At 35.6% G+C, this 25,618-nt stretch overlaps 1 protein-coding gene across 1 annotated transcript; it reads right to left on the reverse strand.

Annotated features, from left to right (window-relative positions):
• LOC131001020 (uncharacterized) lies at positions 1 to 622 on the reverse strand. Its single transcript, XM_057927185.1, has 2 exons — positions 447 to 622; positions 1 to 270 (listed from the first exon to the last, which is right to left on the reverse strand). The coding sequence occupies exons 1-2, from the start codon at positions 608 to 610 to the stop codon at positions 117 to 119; spliced, it is 318 nt and encodes a 105-aa protein (XP_057783168.1). The 5' UTR covers positions 611 to 622; the 3' UTR covers positions 1 to 116.
• Positions 623 to 25,618: the final 24,996 nt, after the last annotated feature.

The following is a 25,618-nucleotide window of genomic DNA, read 5'->3' on the forward strand; positions in this document are numbered from 1 at the left end:
ACTTCTTCGCTCCTACGCTTGTTCTCCCAAATGGTGCTTTTCTTCTTAGCTCCTTCTTCCAAATACTTCTTCATATCGCTCTACATCTTCTAATCTAATTTCTAGATTTTAAAATTCTAAAAATCATTTTGAAGATAACATAACTTGAAAGAAAGAAAAGAAAAAGAATAGACAAAGCTACCATCTAATCGTCCTGCAAGTTGCAAAGTAATAACAGTTACTTTGGTGAAATATTGGTCATTGTTGTTGACATCACTTTCGTGTTGCAAACTGCAAATTGCAAAGTACTAACAATTAAAAGCCAATAGTTATACGTGAAGATAGGTGAACTTGTGACCATTGTTGCCTCGAACATTGACCAATAGCAATCCTGATTAGTAGCTAGATGATATATAAGCAGCTTGGATGAGATGAATTAAGTTAAGTTGAAGATAATAGTCCACTACCTATATCCAGAATGGTGTCCATGGTAGAGCTCGACAAATTCATCCTCCCTATCCATCATTGTCCTGGTGGTTATGTCCCTCGACCTCCACGCCTTCCCTCTCCATATCTTTGAGGTCCTCCACCGCAGCAACCCCGGCTTCTTCTGCAGCGAGTCCCTTTCCATTGCCGCCCCACTCCGTATAATCGCCTCCGGAGCTTACATCTTCACCTTTTTTCTTCACTTCCTCTTTATCCATAGAAGCACCACCAAAAGCTTCAAAGAGATGAATGACCGTATTCATGCTCCCGGTCCCCTCTTCCCACATGTTAAGGCCCATGCTCAATCTAGCCTCCTCAAATTACCAAAATTTCCTTCACTTCTCTATCAATATACCGAATTCAGCTGGATTGATCGTCAGTACATTTGAAAGCTTAGATCCTAAGCTTAGATACATGTAGGCACATCACATAAACAATGTGCCTACATACAACACTTTCTAATGTATGTTCTCATTTATCATACAATGAACATTTTAGAGAAACAACAAAATCAAAAGGACAAACATAGATATATTCCCTCATGTTCCTGCAGGAACTTCACTTATAAATTGCAAGGTACAAAAAATTATAAAAAACTAACTTAACTTATCAACTCGTTTTCTAGAGACATGTTTTAACTAATTTACTGAAACAATTGTTTGAGTTCAAATCAATTAATTGAGGGTTACATAAAAGACTCATTCGCTTCTTTAGTTATATATATGCTTCTCTTAATCATAAAAAACACTCTATTCCCATCCTGATCTTTGACTTTTAGATTAATGTGCACCCAGCCAAAATTAAACAGCTAGACGATTAAAATTCATGACTTCTTTATTAGAGATTTATCATAATTTACAGTTTAGTTTTTTCTACCTTGTGCTGGAAAAGGTGTCTCTCTAGAGTTCCACTTCACTGCCGCATCAATATTTTCTTTATAAAAAATCTCTCTTTTGGGCAGTTGCTGCCGCAGACGGCCAACCTCTGCCCCAATTGCTCCGCCTCCTTATCTTGCTCCAAAACTATAGCTTTATATCCAAATCTAGAATAACATACCAGAAGAAAGATACAAAATTATATTGATAATATCAATAACAATGTCAATAATAATTGGGAAAAAAAATGCAAACCATAACATAATAATCATATCCCAGTAACATCGTAACATATACTCATATGCTCTAAATTACATGTATTATTCCAAAAAAATCATTCTATACATGCTTCTCTATACCAGTATTCAAAATATAATCCACATATATTGGTAATGTAACCAAACATTATAGAAAGAGAAATGAGAAAGAATTTTAGCGGTCGATCTCTTCTTCCTCGGAGATTTGGCATCTTGATCATCACCACCAGATGTGTCGTCCATGTTGTCGCTCTCGGATCTGGCTCCATAAAAAAACATCCACATCTTTATGCATGAATGGATGGAGAGAACTCGAAGAAGATCGCATTAATTTATGAGAATTTATCTTTGCTTCAAGATATTGTGAGAGAACCGTGTTGTGCGAGTGAGTGAGAGAACGTGTTAGACAGAGAGAGAAAGTTGTTGCTGCAAGAGAACGTGTGAGAGATGATTTTATTGAGAAAATTAACTGTTGAAAACTCTGTTTTCATATAATATAATATATAGATATAGATAGATTAATTAAAATAGATATAAATTTGCCATTTATATGTTGTTTTATTTACTAAATTGCCACAAACTGTGTTTTCATATAATATATAGATTATACACTCAAAACGCTGCTTAAACAACATAGAGTGATTAAGATTTGATCAACACTTAGATAAATTTATACAATATTTAAGTAACAAATCAATTTGAACTTACAAAAGAGTAGGAAGCGATGAGGGCAACTCAATACTTCATCACTTAACTGTGATTTACTACTAGTATAATTTAGACAATTATATTTTGTATATCGTCTAAAAGATATGATTTACAGATTACTACAATTTAGCCACTTTAAAACTTATAAGTTTATAACATGCTCTTGAATAGCAACCACAGATTTTTTTTTGCCAATTATATGAGAAAAAAAGAAAATACAATATAGAAATAAACTAGAAAGGGAGTTGACTAGTCAGCGGTCCGTAACGGGCTGAAATTCCGTACGTACACACTAGTAGTCTACTATTTTCCGTTAATGTCGTTATTTAAACAGTAAGAATGAAAGTCGTGTTTGTCCCATTAAGGAATTAGGATTAGACTATCAGTCTTACCGAAGCAACAATTTTTGGAATCTATAACCAAACCTTTCACAAACATTTACTACATATAAGGCAGGCAAAAGAAAAAGAGGACAGCTGTTATTTTATTCTACAAATATAATAACCACGAAACTGTTTATTACTACTCCTATATTTCAATTTCACTATCCTACTAGTATATTGAATTAAACATTCATATATGAAGAAGTAAATAATATGTTACGGTCATATAATGAATTTTATTTACTTGATTATTTTATTTTATGGCTTTAAAAATCATAAGATGGTGACGTAATAAAACTCAGAGGTTGTCAAATATATATGGTGTCAATTAATTAATCCAAAGAATTATGTGTTAATTGAATTGAATTGTTCCGTAATTAAACTATAAATTTATTTTTAGAGAGTTAAAATATTTTGTTTCTAATTGTATAATGGAGATTTTGCAGGTAATTAGAGCATCTCCAACAGTGTCGCAAAATAGCAGCGACGAGCGCTAATATGCATGCAGACAACCATGCGCCAAATCTGTGATGTAAAATGGAGCAGCTACAATATATATAGTGTTAAGTGTTAATAGGCAAAAATGCCCACTTCACTATAGCTGCACTTTTTATTTTTGTTTATTTATTTTTTAATTTTCGATTATTTGGTTGATTTATTTCTATGCTTTTTGTGGATATTGAATAGAGAGTAGTTAGAAGGCTGTTAGGTTAGCTCAAATCAGTTCAACCATCTCCCTTATAAGGCCTTTTAAGGGAGGAATGGGTCCAATATCCATTTCTAACATGGTATCAGAGCCAACCCAATCCAATGATGGGCCCCCCCAATATCGTTGTCAACAGATGGCGTTTGGGATAGTCCACGCTGCGCGTGCGGGGGGTGTATTGAAGTGTCCCACATTGGATTGGAGATAGTGGCATGAGCCACTTTATATGGTGAGACAACCATCTCCCTTATAAGGCCTTTTAAGGGAGGAATGAGCCTAATATCCATTTCTAACAGTGGATATCAAATGCTTGCAAATGGGTTTTATACATAGAGCAAAATGCGATTCTGGGCGGAGTTGGAAACGGATCTATCTTTTAATTATTAGATTGCATGATTTATAATGTGTATAATTGAGTATTTTTATGTTTCATACTAGCTAGGATTGTTTCAATTCTACCTTTAATTTTTAATTAATATGAATCAAGCAAATCTAGCTCAAATGATATAAGTTATCAAGGGCATTGTGATATCCCAAAGTTTCAATCCATCAATTAACCAAGGATTGTAGTCTTACTATTTCTATCTATCAAGGCTAATCCTTCAAATTAAACGTCATTAATTAGGATTGTTCTTTGCATTAATATATAGTTAATTTCACTTTAAAATAAATTAGACAGATTATGAATATTAAAAAATAAACAAAACATTATTTAACTTTTTTTACTGTAAAATAGAGTAGTAAATGATTGGGGACGAAGTATATAATTCTAATGTAAAATAGAGATAATCCTCGGAGATACTATACCCCTCCATGTTTTTTAGTTGTCTCATGCCGTCAAAAAAAAGTGGATAATTTTCCTCTATTTACCTCTAAGTATCATGGAAATTAAACTAAAAAAGTAAAAAAAATGCCATTAACATTTTGCCCAAGTTATGCATTAAATGAGAACACTTATTTGGGGATAAATTTCATTTCTTGATACGACCCTTAAAAAATAGAGGGATCAGTATATATGTTTTAAATAAATAAATATCAGAAATCCTCTCATACAGTGAATTAGGAATAGGAGTATAGCTAGGACCACTAAGAATAGTAACCGATGATGTAGAACATACATTAATTAGGAATTTAGGATTTACTAATTAAGAATTTTATTTTTAGAAAATATAATTTGAAAAGGCAAGGAACATGATTCACGAAACTCAAAAACCCAAATTAAATTGGGACTGTTGGGCAGATGCATCCATATTAATTATATTTGCGGTTTCACGAGTTTCCTCTCCATCTTGTACTATTTTCGATTTAGGATGCTCAATTAATCAATATTTCGAGATTCAAATAAGAAATATAAATGACACTATTAATCAAGTGGGTCTTAACTTAGCTTTAATCATTTGAGCTCAATTAAGTTCTGAATTTATCTAGTAATATACTTTTCTCGAACTTATTTTACTTACGTTTCTCGAACTCTAAAATAATTAATTGTCTCCCGCACATCATTTTCTTTCTGTTGGAAATAGATGCATAATTTGTTAATTGAACAATCTAGTTCATTTATCCTCTAGTTAATTAATGCATGACGTTAATTCAGTTTGTGGGGTTATACAATTTGTAAATTGTGCTACAGTTTTTCAAAATCAAAAGATTATAATCCAGGAAAAAAAAATGATAAAGGAGTGATAGTATATATTTTACATTCAATGTGCATGTGTATGTATATACTAGTATTATAATACATATCATAGTCACCCAAATCAATTCGTTTTAAATTTGGGCCAGCCATTTTAAAGGCGAGGTTGGTGGTGAAAGTGAAAAGTCGAGTATACATTCTTGTCACACTCTAAATCTTAAAATTTCTTTCACTAAATTGATCACATAATAGATTAACATAAATCCATCTGCATGGACTGCATGGTTCGCTCAATAAATTAATATTTTAACAAAAAGAAGAGGTTCACCTTACAATTTGAAGAAGAGGAAAAAAAGAAATTAGACAAGAAAAGAATCTAATACACTGTGTGTGTCTGTGTGTATGTGTAGTGTGTGAAATATATGATTGATAACACCAACTTTATTGAATTGGGACCATAACATTGAAGGTGTTGAGCTGGTCCTCCACCCTTATAATGTGGAGTAACTAATAAAAGCAATTTAGTTGTGATTTTCTTCTTTTTATTTCAGCCACAGTTTTTTTTTTCTCTCTTCCTCTCTCTCTCTCTGACAATGGCAACTCTTCTGCATGAATTTTCTTTCTTTTTTTGTGGGAGAGGTGAAGAGGAAATTCCATTAATACAAGTCGCAAGTACAAGAGAGTTATGGGCATTGAAAGAAATCTTTAATTGAATATGACAAAAAAAAAAAAGTACTTCCAGTACTCAAAAGAGGGAATACGTACCATATTTCTCATGTGAGGGAAGAAAACAATCCCAATGGAGATATATAGAAACAATACGATATCTGCGAATGAAATGAAAGACGCTATCAAATTAGAGAATTTTCATTTTTAATTTGTTCTTTTTAATAGACAATGTCATGAATAATCTGATAACTCTTTATAAATTTGCAAGGATTTCGTGTTTTCAAGGCTTAATTAGCCCACGATATTTATATATCTATATCATGGCATCTTAATAAATGAGATATATTTACCAATCATTTATTTATATATCTATTTTTATATCTATATCATGGCATCTTTCTCCCTGCATTTTTTTGTTATTTTACATAATATTCATTAATCATGAATATATATATTTAAAATCTATTGCATTAATATATATTTATTGAAATAACTCACATGACTAAATCATGGCAATTATAAAGCAAAACCGAGTATTCCTTGCTTTGGATGATTTCTATTGAAATTATTAGATTCAATAATTAAATCAAGAGAGACATAAAGGAAAGTATGAATGGACACAACGAAGAATTAAAATCAAGATGCTATATGCTATATATATATATATATATGTGTTCGTAGCTAGCATATGACTATCATGCAAACAGTGATGGAGTGAGAGATGGTTTCAGGGGCATAATTGGCCCCTGAAGTTTTAGAAAAAAAAATACTAGTATATATTAAGGGTAGCCTTAGAAAAATAAGTATGTATATGCATATATAGAGAAAAGATCAATATATACTGAATATATATAGAGAGAATGGAGAATGAATTTCTGATCGGTTCGAATATACGCCAATGATTTTACTGAATACGCCAACAAATTTTACTAAACATGTATTTTCGCCTAGGTTCAAATCTCAGAGAAGGCGTATGTGTTTTATGTGTACGTATATGTTTGTCCATGCAGTCTCTTGATTTATTCGAAAAAGTTATTGACTTAATTATTCAGAATGATCAACATAGAATTCTCCCTTGAACCTAACCCCTACATATATAATTCTTCTTTCTTAGTTTTCCTCATTGAAATTAAGTTTAAACTTACAGCTCGCTTTAAACTTAGATTTGGTCATTACTAGTATTAGTTAGGTTATAATTACTGAAATTTTTTTGACTCCGATATTGCATGTAAATATTTCGAAAGAGAGTCATAAGATCCAGCTTTTATAGTTCTTCCAGAAAAGTGTCATTCATATTATATTTATAATTTATATTTAATTCAGGAAAAGGAAGTATTTATGATTAATTTTTGCCCACTAAAAAAGAGGAAAATAAAACAAAGATGTATTTATGGAACAGTGTTTTTAGTTGAGTACGTAATTCGTACACAAGAATTGGGGACCAACTATTTTAATAATCAGTCCACGTACACTCCACATGTTACGTTGCTCTCCTTTTTGTCTTCGATGTTACCATCAAACCTTTTTCCTTTTTTCATGATTAAGACTAATAACAATTATCATTATAAAAATGAGGGTAAACTTATGAAAACTAATAATAATTGTAAATTAGGGTATCGATACAAGCTGATGTATTCATGGAGAAATTAATTAGCATCGCTCTATTATTATTTTTTAATTTTCTCTCTTTTCGCCTAGAAATAAATAAAGAGTTTGATTTTACTCTTTTAAGTAAGGATTAATAACCCCCTCTGACTAACAGAATTAAGTTTGATATACTAGTACTAGATGTTTTTCTTTTACTGCTGGTGGGGTTCACTGAAAATTAAGAAAATAATTCGAAATCTTTAGAAATTAGTATTAATTTAAACAAATCCACCCCAAACTCGCATCAATATATTATTGGATAATTGATCGAGGGGAACGAAAAAAAAAGAGTTAAATGTTATTAATATTTGAGGCGAAATGTTTTATGCTCACTTGTTAAGTAAAAAATTAAAAATGTCCACTTATTATAAAAATTTGATTTTATGTCCAAAATACATAAATTACCCTTCATGTCTCAATCAGTGTACTTGCAAGATAAAAAATAGTCAGCTCGAAAAAGTAGCTTACCGCCCGCATGTTGCACCCGGGTGGCAAGCTACTTTTCCGTTCGGCAACCTACTTTTTCTTGTAGCAAATTAAAAATTTCAATAAAAAAAAGTAGCTTGTCAGCCGGAAAAGTAGTTTGTTGCTCGGGCGACAACTTCACTAAGTAGGTTGACGCCAGGGAGGCAACCTACTTTTCCGAGAGCATACTACATTTTCTTACATATTTGTACTTGTGTCAGAAAAGTGTAATACTTTACACAAAAGTTAATGCAAAGTTATCAACATCCAAGGACAATTTCAGCTCTTCACTTTAATGTGGGCGTATGATCAAGTTTTTATATATAAAAAGTGGACATTTTTAATTTTACACTTAACAAGTGGGCAATATTGACACTTAATATTTTGTTAGACACATATATTTACCCGTGCGCGCATGTTGTATAAAAATTGGGTAATTTTTTGTTAAATAACACAACATTGTATGTACTATCAAGATTCAATCGATTGACTAATCATAAACAAGTTTTAATTAAAAAAAATTATATCATACAAAGAATAATTCAGCTTGCTAAATATGAATTAATAAAATTATGGATCTTAATGACACATCTTACTATCCCTTAATCCCTGCTCCTAATATATATATGTGTGCCAACAAACAAATTTGTACAGATTATAAGTTTTATAACTACAATTAAATACTCCCTCCGTCTCATGAAGTTATTTTCGGCACGGAAATTAAGAAATTAGTATTTTGTGTGTTAAATGTGGTAGGTGAAAAAGTGAAAATGTGAATAAAGGGTAAATTTTTTGGTATTTTTAGAAACGTGGCATGCTTCGTGGGACAGACCAAAAAGGAAACTGTGTCATGCTTCGTGGGACGGAGGGAGTATCATATAATATATTATCTTGTACCCAAAAGAGTTATTTTATCTTGCTTTGTTCAAATTGAAACACAGAAATTCTAACGTCAGAAGCGTCAATTTACACCATCTATGTATATGAAACTGCGTTCCGCGTTCCTCCTCAATAAATAATTCTAAGAATCAATCATCCGAATTTTAATATAAGTGATTGAGTGTATTGTTAGTGAAGAAATAGTATCACCTTAAAAATAATATTATTAATTAATTAATTGATTGATTATATGTGAGTGAAGAAAGTGGCTAGCTCATCATATGGTAAAATAGATAAATAAGTTACTCCCGCTATCCCACGAAGCATGATAAATTTTTTTCGGCACAAATTTTAAGGAGTTAATTGTATTAAGAATGACAGGTGAAAAAGTGAAAAAGGCAAATAAAGAAAAAAACTTTTGTGAATAATACTGATTAAGCTTCGCGAGACGGAGAGAGTATATATATGTTGAGGATAATATGCTGTGGGTAGACTAGTATCTATAAAATGAAAATAGACTATTTTTATGATGTGTCAAAATAATAAAAATAAATTTTAATGGGACGGAAGGAGTATATGATATTCTCTTCGTCCCTCAAATGAGTATCCATTTGAGAATGATATGAGTTTTAAGAAATTGATTGTGTGTGTATGAGTAGAATAAATATTTCATTTTTGTTGTGAGTGAGTTATGTGAGATACATTTACCGAAAAAGGTAATATGGATGCTTATTTGAGAGATGAATCGAAAAAAACATATCAATGTTCATTTGAGAGATAGATGAAATATATGATATATTTTCTTCGTCCACAAAAATTTGGCACTTTCCTTTTCGTTCCGTCCATAGAAAACTTGCCACTTCTAATTATTGTAGTAAGGTTCATATAAGTCTATTCACATTAAAAATGGGATTCTTATTCTATTAAAATTTTATTTATATTTTAATAAAATTTATATCATTTACAATTAGTGGCGGAGCCAGAAATTTTGTTTGGGGGGAGGGGGGGAGGGCTGAACTTTTACGGGGGTTCGGGGGCAGCAGCCCCCCGATATTTTTTTAGGCATTCCGTATATTTTAGGCATTTTTTTTAATCAAGATACAAGCATAAGAGTAATAATAAAGAACAACATTTTCATAGATTATATAATTTCAATACATTGCAAATTTTTTTGGGGCATTCCGTACATTTTAGGCATTTTTTTATTAAAAGACAAGCATAATAATAATAATAACGAACAACAGTTTCATAGATTATATAATTTCAATACATTAAAAACTAGTTTTAATACATTACAAAAAAAATGGGGCATTTCCATACATTTTAGGTATTTTTTATTAAAAGACAAGCATAATAGTAGTAATAATAAAGAACAACATTTTCATAGATTTTATAATTTTAACACATTAAAAACTAGTTTCAATACATTACAATTTTTTGGGGCAGGGCATTCCGTACATTTTAGGCATTTTTTATTAACAAAAAGCATAATAATAATAATAATAATAATAATAATAATAATAATAATAATAATAATAATAATAATAATAATGAATAACATTTTCATAAATTATATAATTTTAAATGACACAATTAAACTTAAATTAAATCTACATGAGGGAATATAACAAGAAAATCATTTTTTATAAAACAAAACTCTTTTATAATTAGAAATAGATGTATATATATTTTAAAATAAAAAAAGAAAAAAATTGGGAGGGGCTTCAGCATGAGGATCCGAAATGTAAACCGGATCGGGTTTAGGGGGTGTAGAAAAAATCGGTGTGGGGAAGAGGCACGTGACAGTGGATCCCTTCCCAGCAATGCCCAATTCTTCCGTGCAAGTTGCAGGACATATGAGGTGACATGTCACTGACCCCTCCACACCATATGCAAATATTATATTAATATTTTTTTTTAGAAGATATTAATATTTAATCAGCTTCGCTTTAGATATTGTTTTTCTCAATATATTTTATTATGTACTTCACTACCTACCTTTATTAATTTATTTTGCATATTTTTATTTATTTAGTTTTATTTATTAGAGACTAGAGAAACTCAAATAGTTGTTACGGCCCAACAAAACGATAAATTATACTCTTCTTGCATATTACTACATTGTGACTTTATTACTACATTGGTACATCCTTACATATTATGATTTTTTTATTATTATTTAAAATTGATCCCACAAACATTTCCTCTCACTATTTATAAAAAAAAAATGTGGAATCCAATCTCCACTCAAACACAATTACTACATTTTTTCTTAAAACTTGTGTCATCTCCCTTGGATTACAATTTTTGGGGAGGGAGTATTATGCAATTTTATATGGTACATCATGTATAAATTTATTGTTATATTAATATATTAATTTAGGGGAAGACAAATTCTTTATATTAATTTAGCTAGGTACAGCATGTATATATTAATTGTTATATTTTCTGTTTTTTATGTTAAATAAATAATTTTAAAGATCATGCGATGATATACTTAAAATTAAAATCTTTACCTTTAAACTTTAATTACTCTACCAATTAGACCAATACACACAAAGAGATTATATAGAAATTAAATTATTGGTGGTGGCTCATTTGGAATAAGTGAGCTAACTCTAATAAGTTGTACTTGCATTTTGCAATTTATGTGGTTGAACATGAAATATCATGGAGTACTTGTCTCATTTAAAGTTGTTTGAGTTGGTCATTCTCCAAAAAACTTTTAAACAAAGAGATCTTCAAAGCAAAATCAATAAGGCCTAATGATGATCTTGTACATTATAATTTATAGTTTGAGATGGTAGGAATCAAACCAATGCCAAGGAAAATATAAAAATAAAGGAAACAAAAATAAAATGCAGTCATCAATTATTCAAATATTTTGATTACTTGGTGAGTCCTCGTTTTCAATGGACCAGATTTTACCTAATATTTGACTTGGGTGGATTTATTGGAGTAGCTGGCTGGGTCAAGTCATTTGGCCCCAAAAGCATGTGAGCTAACTATCGCGTCAATTGTCGCAATTTCAGCATTTCTAGAAAGGGGTTATTGCCCCTAAATACATGAACTATGACCAAATTCTAGTTTATAACACCACCTTTAGATTTTGCCCTATAATACATCACCTTTCAATTTTTTCTAGAATCTCCCATGGCCAAAGTTTGGAATATTCAAAAATAACCCCATTATAAAATTCTTTGTACTTTGACCCCTAAAACTTTTGATTTTTGACTAAAAGACAATTTATACCTAAAACAAGTATAAGATTGGGCTTAAATGGTATATCGGATGGAAACTTTCCTCGTGCCCGATAGATTACTTTGTGATCTGGGTCTGGACTGTGAGACAACGCCACGTACTTTTAAGCAAAAAACAGTTTAAAAAGATCCTTGTTTAAAATGGTATCAGAGCGGGTTTTTATAGAGGAATTATGTAATTTTTAATTTATTTTATTATTAACCCATGTGGGAGGAGACTCCATTTAAAGTTTATGGATCCGGACGAGTGTCCGAGATGTGTACACTACAGGAACTCTCTCCAGAATTTGGAGATAGAAATCAGTCACTTTATTAGTGACCTCAGATGGAACAATCGAGCCCTCGTAACCAACCTACGACGAGGAGGAGATATCGAGCTTATTCGCGATATTATCGCGAGTATCCAGTTCTACCACGAACACCTCATGAGAATGGCCGCAGCCAGAGCGACCATTGAACAAAACATGGAGGATGCCCATTGGTCTCACTTCTGATGGAACCCAAAGACAAGGCGAGTGTAGCTTTTCCAGGCTACCAAAAGATCGAGCCAAGCTCTTCCGACAACGTTAACTTGCGGGAGATCCAAAAGACGGTGGAATATTATGGCGTCAAGCTGTACGATCTACCAATGGAGCTGAGCAGAATATCACTCAAACAAGAGGAAATATTAACCCTTTTGCGTGATATCCAGAAAAGAATGGAGGAGATCGAAAGGCGAAAACCATGTTCCGGGAAAATCCGGAAACAATGGTCCAATGACCCGACGAATCCATCTCTATTTGATGCAGCACCCAAGGAGTTGCAACCGAAGGACATAATCCGAATCATGAAAGGCAAATATTATGAATAGCCTGGACAGAATCGGATTAGAGGATCTACAGGAGTTAGCAGAATCCTTTGCTAACCTTAACATGGTTGATCTAAAGATGAACCAAGGAGATGAGGTGCCCAAAACCGAGCACCAAGAAGAAAGTTCGTCAAAAAGGGGTGGGGCTTCAGATGATGCCAGCCATTACCAGCGAACCAGAAGACGGAGGCCACAGATGCGGGATACTCCTGTAGGAAAGGCCACACTTGAACCAATCCATCCTTATGGATTGATTCTCAACATCGACGAAGCCAGCTTCAAAGATTGGGAGGATCTGATCGATGAATGGGCTTCATCATTGAATATCGTAGTCACCACAATAGAGTACGATAAAAAGGAGTTTGCCAAAATCTTCGAAGCAAGTCTGGCAGGAATGGCAAAACAATACTGGGATAAAATCGACATCTCAGCAAGAGAAGAACTGTTTACTAGTACAAAACCTTATGATATCATTAAGGAGGCTACTAAACAGATTAAAATCCATTTCTTGGGAATGGGTTTTTTCGAGGGATCTGCAGAGGAGAAGCGCAAGAAATATCATCAGGCACTCTACAATCTAAGATTAGTGGTGCTAGAGCCAAAAGCTCTTGATGAATTTCTACGTCTTTATACCCTATATGTTCATATGGGGGTTGTTGATGCTCAAACCGCCAAGGACCTCTTTTTCACAAAGTTTCCAAGTCCATGGAGGGAAATGCTCATCAACGAGTACGTGTCACCAGGAGAATATCCACTTGATAGTGCATCAAGGAGGATGTCATATGTTCACAAGAAACTGTCCGAATGGTGCCAAAAGGCGGCGGACCTGAGAAATCTCAAGAGATTGAGGAAGCTCAACAAGAAATCTCCATTGATGTGCGACAATATTGATCTTCCAACAGAGATCGGTGCTGAGTTGTTATATCAACGGAAGAGCAGAAAGAAACATAGGTATCAACCCTATGAAAGAAAGTCCAGGAGGAGTTCTTGGAAGCCAAGAACCATGTGGACCAAACAGAAGGCACGCTCCTACAAAACAGGCCAACGGAGCGGACCATCCAGAAACAGATTCTCAAATCAAAAGAGAATCCCGGCGAGAAAAACTTTCAGGCGCACTCAGGCCAAAGCCAATGAAAGTTTCAAGGATTGCAACTGCTGGTCGTGCGGTGCAAAGGGGCATATTTCAACCAATTGCCCAGACAACGAGAAAAGGAAGATAAGAAGGTTCGAATCCACACCGGATATCGAAGACGCTATCTACCACCAGAAATTGATACCCGTGTATCAATTTGAAGATATATCCTCTGATGAGAGTATATATGAGCAAGAGGAAATCTTTAGTTCTGAAGATTCGGAGATGTCCGATGGATCAACCGGAGCCGAGTCAGACTAAAGAGGAGCACGAGGTTCACCACACCCAGAAGGAGGATCAGAATGGATTTACTAGCCATTTTCTGATTCCACAGGAAGAAGTGGTGAAGAAGCTCGTGAAGAAACTCAATAAGGAAACCGGAGAGGTACAGACATACCAAGGGTTTTCCAATGGGAGATTGAATCGAGTTTTTAATAGCTTGATTCCATCCAAAAGGAAGCATCATGTCTATTTTGGTGTCACAAACCGAGAAATGGCGCTTCCGATGGAGATTACAAGTAATCAGGTGGAGATCCAGCTGGTTCCTGCTGAAGATATTAGGCAGGATCTTAAGAAAATGAAGCCAGAAGTCGCAAGTACGATGAAATGGATTCATATTGGAGCAATTCAGTTGGTAATCAAATCATCCCTATCCCCAGGGACGGACCAACCAATTGATGTCGCACTTTGCGATAAAAGAATCAGAGATACTAGAGCATTAGTTCTGGGAGCCTTTTCAGGCAATCTCTATGCCAAGACGATTATAACCGAGTTCTATCCACAGATCGCTTATAATCTACAGGATTCATCCTTCAGCAGAGCCCTGACCTTCTATCAGGACTACAAAAAGAAGGAGCTGTTGACAGAAGGGAATAGGCCATACTCACTGACTTATCAAGTCTCGTATGCCTTATCAAATTCCCATCACACAGAATTATTTCTGGGAAAAGAGTTCATTGAGATTCCAGAAATATTCAAGGAGGTAGCCAAGGCAGTCAAACCAAACCGAGTGGAGATTCCTCAGATCGGAGAAATCGACATCGATATTGGAGACAAGACGGTGCTGAGCCATACCCAAAGTCTCAGACTAGGAGCACCAAGGCTATCATTCCAAGGAAATAGGCTAACTTCAGGGCCTATTACAAGGAGTCTCTCTCATTCATATGAGAGAATGGCGATTCAGGAAACCCCAGTTCTGGACATAAAAGTCAAGCTTAAATGTCCCGAAGGATGGAGACAGGTTTCCACAAGATTTGATACAACTAACAAGGAGAACAAATTTCCTTGTAGCTCGTTGTATTATTTGGCAAATCCAGGAGACAACCGATACATCGGAATTCTGGAGGTTGGCGGTTTTGAAATCCAGACCGAAGGCCAAGCCGGACAAGAAGCAGATGTCCTGATCTTAGGACGAGATTTCCTTGACAAATATAAACCATGGTCATGGAAATCAGGAGGAATGGAGATCACAATCGGGCGTCAAAGGTTGATGATCTAATGACAAGTCCATTCTCAATATACATCTCTGTTGGGATGTTATACGAGAAATTCAAAGCAGAATATTTTGCTGCTTATATGGATTCGGGAGCAGGAATCTGTACAGCAAAACGAGGAGTCTTTCCAGCAGAAGTGGAAGAAGATCTACCTCGAATTGCAGGAAGGGATTTCTCCAAAAAGATTTTGCTCCTATCAAAGGGAGTAAAGCAAACGGAAATATTGATCGGCGGAGCAGGACAAACACCTTGGTACAAGGTCAAGACTCCACCAATTTATTTCCATGATACCGGAGCAGATATATTATTGGGAAATAATTTTCTGCAAAGCTTCAAGAGATTTATACAAGACAATGAGGCCAGGAGGCTTGTGTTCACAACCAATTGTGACCACAAAATCATTGTGCAAAGGCTCCAAGGAGCTTTTCATCGTGCAATGCCAATCAAATTTCGCAGCAAGCGTGGTGATGATGGCAGACTCCGGAGACCTCAAATGAAGGATCAAAGGAGATTCGGCGAAGTTTTGCTCAAATGCAGAACTGAGGGATTTCCAGATCTCTCTGAGGAGGAAATTCAAATCCTCAAAGTATCCCTGATATCACACAAGGATATCAAGGAAGATGAACAGGTGTCCATAGCCGACGTCAAAAGGAGAATCCAAAAGTGTTATCACGAGGATCCTTTGGCATGGTGGGACAAGAACCAGCTCAGAGCAACCTTGAAAGTCAAAACTGGAAAGGAGCATGAGTTCGTAAGATACAAGCCTATCCTGATGAACCCTCAAGATCAACAGGATATGATAAGTATAATCAAGGAACACCTTGATTTAAAACTTATTGAAGATGGAAGATCACCCTACAGCAGTCCGGGATTTCTGGTGAGGAATCATGGGGAGATCAAGCGAGGAAAACCAAGACTGGTCATTAATTACAAAGGAATTAATGATATTCTTGAGTTTGACGGATATTTCATCCCAAGCAGAGAACACCTTATCAACTGCATCAGAAGTGCAAGGGTATTCTCAAAGTTCGATTGCAAGTCAGGTTTTTACCAGATTCGCATGGAGGAAGGGAGTAAGAAGTTCACAGCCTTCTCAACTCCACTACCAGGTACTGCGAGTATGGCTTTTGTGTTTATTGCAGTGTTAATTGGATACAAGTGCGTGTATCTTTTACTTCTGGTATTTTGTATCTTCTTTTTCTGATTGATGATTATGTTGTGGTTTGTGATTCCGACATAGAACCGCAACAAAACGAGAATTAGTTTTTCGGCAGAGCTCGGGGAGTTGAGGAATTTGGTGAATTTATCGCTGTACATAAACAGGCTCACTGACCTGTTGCCGGAGAAGCTCGACTCATGGAGAAGGTGAAAGGGGGTGGTGGTGGATAGTGGGCTGTTTATCAGGTGGGTTTAAATGGCATGAACGGGCCGTTTATCAGGTGGGTTTAAATGTAGTATTTTTATGGGTTATGAAGAGTTGTTTGAGCCAACGTCGAGTATGGGGAGCGGAACGCTGTAGGGGTGTCCACTTCAGGGGTGGATTTGTACTTTAACCCTTTAATAAATATGAAGAAAAATATGCTCAATTAAACTTTCTTCAAGAAATGTAACAAGTAGTAGTAGTCACTCAAACCGTATCACCTTTGTTCCAAGACCATTCTCGTTTACCCTAAGGGCCGAGCTCGTAACGAGTTAGATATATATTTGTCTAGTATTTCTATTTTGGAAGACACATGACCATGTTCTCAAATCAAAGTGTTGAATTGGTGGTCTACGCACGAAAATGATTTTCCCATTATCTCCATCATGACGAATGAGATCTTTGTTGTTTCAGCTTCCACTGTATCGATCGAGCAAGCATTTAACATTGGCATGCACGTGTTGGACGAAATAATAAGCAACATGGATACACAAAATATGGAGGTCGCCATGTTGCTTGACATTAGTCCAAAGTTGAGTTAAGAGCTCAAGAAAACAAATGAGATCAAGCCGACGAGAGCCCAAATATAAAGTCGCTGAATTTGAAAGATTCGACGCCGATGGAAATTTGCTGATTAGGAGGGACAAGCCACGCCGAGCCGAATAGATAAGTTAAGGTAAGAGAACTACGTGGACTTTGATTTTTCATTCATCTAAGATACATAGGTCACTTAATTTAAATATTAATATTAAAATTGAGCTCAAGTCATTTATTCATTTTCTTCCCTTACATTTTATTTTCAAAGATGTAATTTTCCTCCTTTTATTCTTTAGGATTAGAAATTAGTCTTCATTCTTTAAAATTAGTATTTAGTTTACTCATATAATCCTATTGTTTAATTCACTAATTAGATTTTGTAAATTAAAGATTATTGTAATTTATTTTTACGTGTAAATTGTAACATTTTTACTTTGAATTCAATAAAAATGTGAATTTTAGGCATTTTTTTTAATCAAGATACAAGCATAAGAGTAATAATAAAGAACAACATTTTCATAGATTATATAATTTCAATACATTGCAAATTTTTTTGGGGCATTCCGTACATTTTAGGCATTTTTTTATTAAAAGACAAGCATAATAATAATAATAACGAACAACAGTTTCATAGATTATATAATTTCAATACATTAAAAACTAGTTTTAATACATTACAAAAAAAATGGGGCATTTCCATACATTTTAGGTATTTTTTATTAAAAGACAAGCATAATAGTAGTAATAATAAAGAACAACATTTTCATAGATTTTATAATTTTAACACATTAAAAACTAGTTTCAATACATTACAATTTTTTGGGGCAGGGCATTCCGTACATTTTAGGCATTTTTTATTAACAAAAAGCATAATAATAATAATAATAATAATAATAATAATAATAATAATAATAATAATAATAATAATAATAATGAATAACATTTTCATAAATTATATAATTTTAAATGACACAATTAAACTTAAATTAAATCTACATGAGGGAATATAACAAGAAAATCATTTTTTATAAAACAAAACTCTTTTATAATTAGAAATAGATGTATATATATTTTAAAATAAAAAAAGAAAAAAATTGGGAGGGGCTTCAGCATGAGGATCCGAAATGTAAACCGGATCGGGTTTAGGGGGTGTAGAAAAAATCGGTGTGGGGAAGAGGCACGTGACAGTGGATCCCTTCCCAGCAATGCCCAATTCTTCCGTGCAAGTTGCAGGACATATGAGGTGACATGTCACTGACCCCTCCACACCATATGCAAATATTATATTAATATTTTTTTTTAGAAGATATTAATATTTAATCAGCTTCGCTTTAGATATTGTTTTTCTCAATATATTTTATTATGTACTTCACTACCTACCTTTATTAATTTATTTTGCATATTTTTATTTATTTAGTTTTATTTATTAGAGACTAGAGAAACTCAAATAGTTGTTACGGCCCAACAAAACGATAAATTATACTCTTCTTGCATATTACTACATTGTGACTTTATTACTACATTGGTACATCCTTACATATTATGATTTTTTTATTATTATTTAAAATTGATCCCACAAACATTTCCTCTCACTATTTATAAAAAAAAAATGTGGAATCCAATCTCCACTCAAACACAATTACTACATTTTTTCTTAAAACTTGTGTCATCTCCCTTGGATTACAATTTTTGGGGAGGGAGTATTATGCAATTTTATATGGTACATCATGTATAAATTTATTGTTATATTAATATATTAATTTAGGGGAAGACAAATTCTTTATATTAATTTAGCTAGGTACAGCATGTATATATTAATTGTTATATTTTCTGTTTTTTATGTTAAATAAATAATTTTAAAGATCATGCGATGATATACTTAAAATTAAAATCTTTACCTTTAAACTTTAATTACTCTACCAATTAGACCAATACACACAAAGAGATTATATAGAAATTAAATTATTGGTGGTGGCTCATTTGGAATAAGTGAGCTAACTCTAATAAGTTGTACTTGCATTTTGCAATTTATGTGGTTGAACATGAAATATCATGGAGTACTTGTCTCATTTAAAGTTGTTTGAGTTGGTCATTCTCCAAAAAACTTTTAAACAAAGAGATCTTCAAAGCAAAATCAATAAGGCCTAATGATGATCTTGTACATTATAATTTATAGTTTGAGATGGTAGGAATCAAACCAATGCCAAGGAAAATATAAAAATAAAGGAAACAAAAATAAAATGCAGTCATCAATTATTCAAATATTTTGATTACTTGGTGAGTCCTCGTTTTCAATGGACCAGATTTTACCTAATATTTGACTTGGGTGGATTTATTGGAGTAGCTGGCTGGGTCAAGTCATTTGGCCCCAAAAGCATGTGAGCTAACTATCGCGTCAATTGTCGCAATTTCAGCATTTCTAGAAAGGGGTTATTGCCCCTAAATACATGAACTATGACCAAATTCTAGTTTATAACACCACCTTTAGATTTTGCCCTATAATACATCACCTTTCAATTTTTTCTAGAATCTCCCATGGCCAAAGTTTGGAATATTCAAAAATAACCCCATTATAAAATTCTTTGTACTTTGACCCCTAAAACTTTTGATTTTTGACTAAAAGACAATTTATACCTAAAACAAGTATAAGATTGGGCTTAAATGGTATATCGGATGGAAACTTTCCTCGTGCCCGATAGATTACTTTGTGATCTGGGTCTGGACTGTGAGACAACGCCACGTACTTTTAAGCAAAAAACAGTTTAAAAAGATCCTTGTTTAAAATGGTATCAGAGCGGGTTTTTATAGAGGAATTATGTAATTTTTAATTTATTTTATTATTAACCCATGTGGGAGGAGACTCCATTTAAAGTTTATGGATCCGGACGAGTGTCCGAGATGTGTACACTACAGGAACTCTCTCCAGAATTTGGAGATAGAAATCAGTCACTTTATTAGTGACCTCAGATGGAACAATCGAGCCCTCGTAACCAACCTACGACGAGGAGGAGATATCGAGCTTATTCGCGATATTATCGCGAGTATCCAGTTCTACCACGAACACCTCATGAGAATGGCCGCAGCCAGAGCGACCATTGAACAAAACATGGAGGATGCCCATTGGTCTCACTTCTGATGGAACCCAAAGACAAGGCGAGTGTAGCTTTTCCAGGCTACCAAAAGATCGAGCCAAGCTCTTCCGACAACGTTAACTTGCGGGAGATCCAAAAGACGGTGGAATATTATGGCGTCAAGCTGTACGATCTACCAATGGAGCTGAGCAGAATATCACTCAAACAAGAGGAAATATTAACCCTTTTGCGTGATATCCAGAAAAGAATGGAGGAGATCGAAAGGCGAAAACCATGTTCCGGGAAAATCCGGAAACAATGGTCCAATGACCCGACGAATCCATCTCTATTTGATGCAGCACCCAAGGAGTTGCAACCGAAGGACATAATCCGAATCATGAAAGGCAAATATTATGAATAGCCTGGACAGAATCGGATTAGAGGATCTACAGGAGTTAGCAGAATCCTTTGCTAACCTTAACATGGTTGATCTAAAGATGAACCAAGGAGATGAGGTGCCCAAAACCGAGCACCAAGAAGAAAGTTCGTCAAAAAGGGGTGGGGCTTCAGATGATGCCAGCCATTACCAGCGAACCAGAAGACGGAGGCCACAGATGCGGGATACTCCTGTAGGAAAGGCCACACTTGAACCAATCCATCCTTATGGATTGATTCTCAACATCGACGAAGCCAGCTTCAAAGATTGGGAGGATCTGATCGATGAATGGGCTTCATCATTGAATATCGTAGTCACCACAATAGAGTACGATAAAAAGGAGTTTGCCAAAATCTTCGAAGCAAGTCTGGCAGGAATGGCAAAACAATACTGGGATAAAATCGACATCTCAGCAAGAGAAGAACTGTTTACTAGTACAAAACCTTATGATATCATTAAGGAGGCTACTAAACAGATTAAAATCCATTTCTTGGGAATGGGTTTTTTCGAGGGATCTGCAGAGGAGAAGCGCAAGAAATATCATCAGGCACTCTACAATCTAAGATTAGTGGTGCTAGAGCCAAAAGCTCTTGATGAATTTCTACGTCTTTATACCCTATATGTTCATATGGGGGTTGTTGATGCTCAAACCGCCAAGGACCTCTTTTTCACAAAGTTTCCAAGTCCATGGAGGGAAATGCTCATCAACGAGTACGTGTCACCAGGAGAATATCCACTTGATAGTGCATCAAGGAGGATGTCATATGTTCACAAGAAACTGTCCGAATGGTGCCAAAAGGCGGCGGACCTGAGAAATCTCAAGAGATTGAGGAAGCTCAACAAGAAATCTCCATTGATGTGCGACAATATTGATCTTCCAACAGAGATCGGTGCTGAGTTGTTATATCAACGGAAGAGCAGAAAGAAACATAGGTATCAACCCTATGAAAGAAAGTCCAGGAGGAGTTCTTGGAAGCCAAGAACCATGTGGACCAAACAGAAGGCACGCTCCTACAAAACAGGCCAACGGAGCGGACCATCCAGAAACAGATTCTCAAATCAAAAGAGAATCCCGGCGAGAAAAACTTTCAGGCGCACTCAGGCCAAAGCCAATGAAAGTTTCAAGGATTGCAACTGCTGGTCGTGCGGTGCAAAGGGGCATATTTCAACCAATTGCCCAGACAACGAGAAAAGGAAGATAAGAAGGTTCGAATCCACACCGGATATCGAAGACGCTATCTACCACCAGAAATTGATACCCGTGTATCAATTTGAAGATATATCCTCTGATGAGAGTATATATGAGCAAGAGGAAATCTTTAGTTCTGAAGATTCGGAGATGTCCGATGGATCAACCGGAGCCGAGTCAGACTAAAGAGGAGCACGAGGTTCACCACACCCAGAAGGAGGATCAGAATGGATTTACTAGCCATTTTCTGATTCCACAGGAAGAAGTGGTGAAGAAGCTCGTGAAGAAACTCAATAAGGAAACCGGAGAGGTACAGACATACCAAGGGTTTTCCAATGGGAGATTGAATCGAGTTTTTAATAGCTTGATTCCATCCAAAAGGAAGCATCATGTCTATTTTGGTGTCACAAACCGAGAAATGGCGCTTCCGATGGAGATTACAAGTAATCAGGTGGAGATCCAGCTGGTTCCTGCTGAAGATATTAGGCAGGATCTTAAGAAAATGAAGCCAGAAGTCGCAAGTACGATGAAATGGATTCATATTGGAGCAATTCAGTTGGTAATCAAATCATCCCTATCCCCAGGGACGGACCAACCAATTGATGTCGCACTTTGCGATAAAAGAATCAGAGATACTAGAGCATTAGTTCTGGGAGCCTTTTCAGGCAATCTCTATGCCAAGACGATTATAACCGAGTTCTATCCACAGATCGCTTATAATCTACAGGATTCATCCTTCAGCAGAGCCCTGACCTTCTATCAGGACTACAAAAAGAAGGAGCTGTTGACAGAAGGGAATAGGCCATACTCACTGACTTATCAAGTCTCGTATGCCTTATCAAATTCCCATCACACAGAATTATTTCTGGGAAAAGAGTTCATTGAGATTCCAGAAATATTCAAGGAGGTAGCCAAGGCAGTCAAACCAAACCGAGTGGAGATTCCTCAGATCGGAGAAATCGACATCGATATTGGAGACAAGACGGTGCTGAGCCATACCCAAAGTCTCAGACTAGGAGCACCAAGGCTATCATTCCAAGGAAATAGGCTAACTTCAGGGCCTATTACAAGGAGTCTCTCTCATTCATATGAGAGAATGGCGATTCAGGAAACCCCAGTTCTGGACATAAAAGTCAAGCTTAAATGTCCCGAAGGATGGAGACAGGTTTCCACAAGATTTGATACAACTAACAAGGAGAACAAATTTCCTTGTAGCTCGTTGTATTATTTGGCAAATCCAGGAGACAACCGATACATCGGAATTCTGGAGGTTGGCGGTTTTGAAATCCAGACCGAAGGCCAAGCCGGACAAGAAGCAGATGTCCTGATCTTAGGACGAGATTTCCTTGACAAATATAAACCATGGTCATGGAAATCAGGAGGAATGGAGATCACAATCGGGCGTCAAAGGTTGATGATCTAATGACAAGTCCATTCTCAATATACATCTCTGTTGGGATGTTATACGAGAAATTCAAAGCAGAATATTTTGCTGCTTATATGGATTCGGGAGCAGGAATCTGTACAGCAAAACGAGGAGTCTTTCCAGCAGAAGTGGAAGAAGATCTACCTCGAATTGCAGGAAGGGATTTCTCCAAAAAGATTTTGCTCCTATCAAAGGGAGTAAAGCAAACGGAAATATTGATCGGCGGAGCAGGACAAACACCTTGGTACAAGGTCAAGACTCCACCAATTTATTTCCATGATACCGGAGCAGATATATTATTGGGAAATAATTTTCTGCAAAGCTTCAAGAGATTTATACAAGACAATGAGGCCAGGAGGCTTGTGTTCACAACCAATTGTGACCACAAAATCATTGTGCAAAGGCTCCAAGGAGCTTTTCATCGTGCAATGCCAATCAAATTTCGCAGCAAGCGTGGTGATGATGGCAGACTCCGGAGACCTCAAATGAAGGATCAAAGGAGATTCGGCGAAGTTTTGCTCAAATGCAGAACTGAGGGATTTCCAGATCTCTCTGAGGAGGAAATTCAAATCCTCAAAGTATCCCTGATATCACACAAGGATATCAAGGAAGATGAACAGGTGTCCATAGCCGACGTCAAAAGGAGAATCCAAAAGTGTTATCACGAGGATCCTTTGGCATGGTGGGACAAGAACCAGCTCAGAGCAACCTTGAAAGTCAAAACTGGAAAGGAGCATGAGTTCGTAAGATACAAGCCTATCCTGATGAACCCTCAAGATCAACAGGATATGATAAGTATAATCAAGGAACACCTTGATTTAAAACTTATTGAAGATGGAAGATCACCCTACAGCAGTCCGGGATTTCTGGTGAGGAATCATGGGGAGATCAAGCGAGGAAAACCAAGACTGGTCATTAATTACAAAGGAATTAATGATATTCTTGAGTTTGACGGATATTTCATCCCAAGCAGAGAACACCTTATCAACTGCATCAGAAGTGCAAGGGTATTCTCAAAGTTCGATTGCAAGTCAGGTTTTTACCAGATTCGCATGGAGGAAGGGAGTAAGAAGTTCACAGCCTTCTCAACTCCACAAGGACATTATGTCTGGAATGTCATGCCAATGGGGTTAGCCAACGCGCCTCAGATATTCCAAAGGAAAATGGATAATCTCTTCAAAGATTATTCTTCGTTTATGTTTGTTTATATTGATGACATCCTCATTGCATCAAAAAACATTCATGAACATGTCAGGCATCTGGAGATCTTTGCGGATGTTTGTCAACAAGAAGGACTTGTGCTGTCTGAAAAGAAGGCAGTCATAGCCACTCAGAAAATGGAGTTTCTGGGGATCGAGATCGATGAATCTGGGATAATTCTACAAGATCATATTGTGGAAAAGGTCCAGGGATTTCCGGAGGATCTCAAAGAGAAAAAACAGCTCCAAAGCTTTCTCGGAGTTGTCAACTTCGCAGGGATGTTTATTAAAAACCTTGCGGAACACAGAAAGGTCTTCAGTCCATTACTGAAGAAAGATGTTCCATTCATATGGAAGGAAGAACATCGAGAGGGTATGAAGAAGTTGAAAGAGATTTGCAAGAATCTCCCAAAGCTTTCAATACCACAAGACGAGGATGATTTGGTCCTCTACACGGACGCAAGTGATTTCTGGTGGGCAGCAGTGCTCACAAAAATCACACCATATGGAGAAGAACCTTGCAGATACTGTAGCGGTCTTTTCTCCGACGACGAAGCTGTGCGATGGCACATCAACGAGAAAGAATTCTTTGCAGTGCGGAAGGCGTTTAAAAAATGGCCGCTTTTCTTACTAGCTAAAAAATTCGTTTTGAAAGTTGATAACACTAACGTTAAAGCTTTCTTAACAAAAAAGTTTGAATCTAAACCTGAAAAGGCTAGATTAATTAGATGGCAAGCAGAATGCCAATATTATGATTATGATATTGTCATTTTGAAATCTGATCAGAATGTTCTTGCAGATTTCCTTACAAGGGATGGAGCTCCCTGAAGCGGAGGCCATCGAGGCAATACAGGGGCAGCTCTTTGAAAGCCTAGAGCTGCTACAACAAGAATGGCAGAAGTGTGTACTACACACTAAACA

This window comes from Salvia miltiorrhiza, chromosome 8, assembly GCF_028751815.1.
Source record: "Salvia miltiorrhiza cultivar Shanhuang (shh) chromosome 8, IMPLAD_Smil_shh, whole genome shotgun sequence".
NCBI lineage: Eukaryota > Viridiplantae > Streptophyta > Magnoliopsida > Lamiales > Lamiaceae > Salvia > Salvia miltiorrhiza.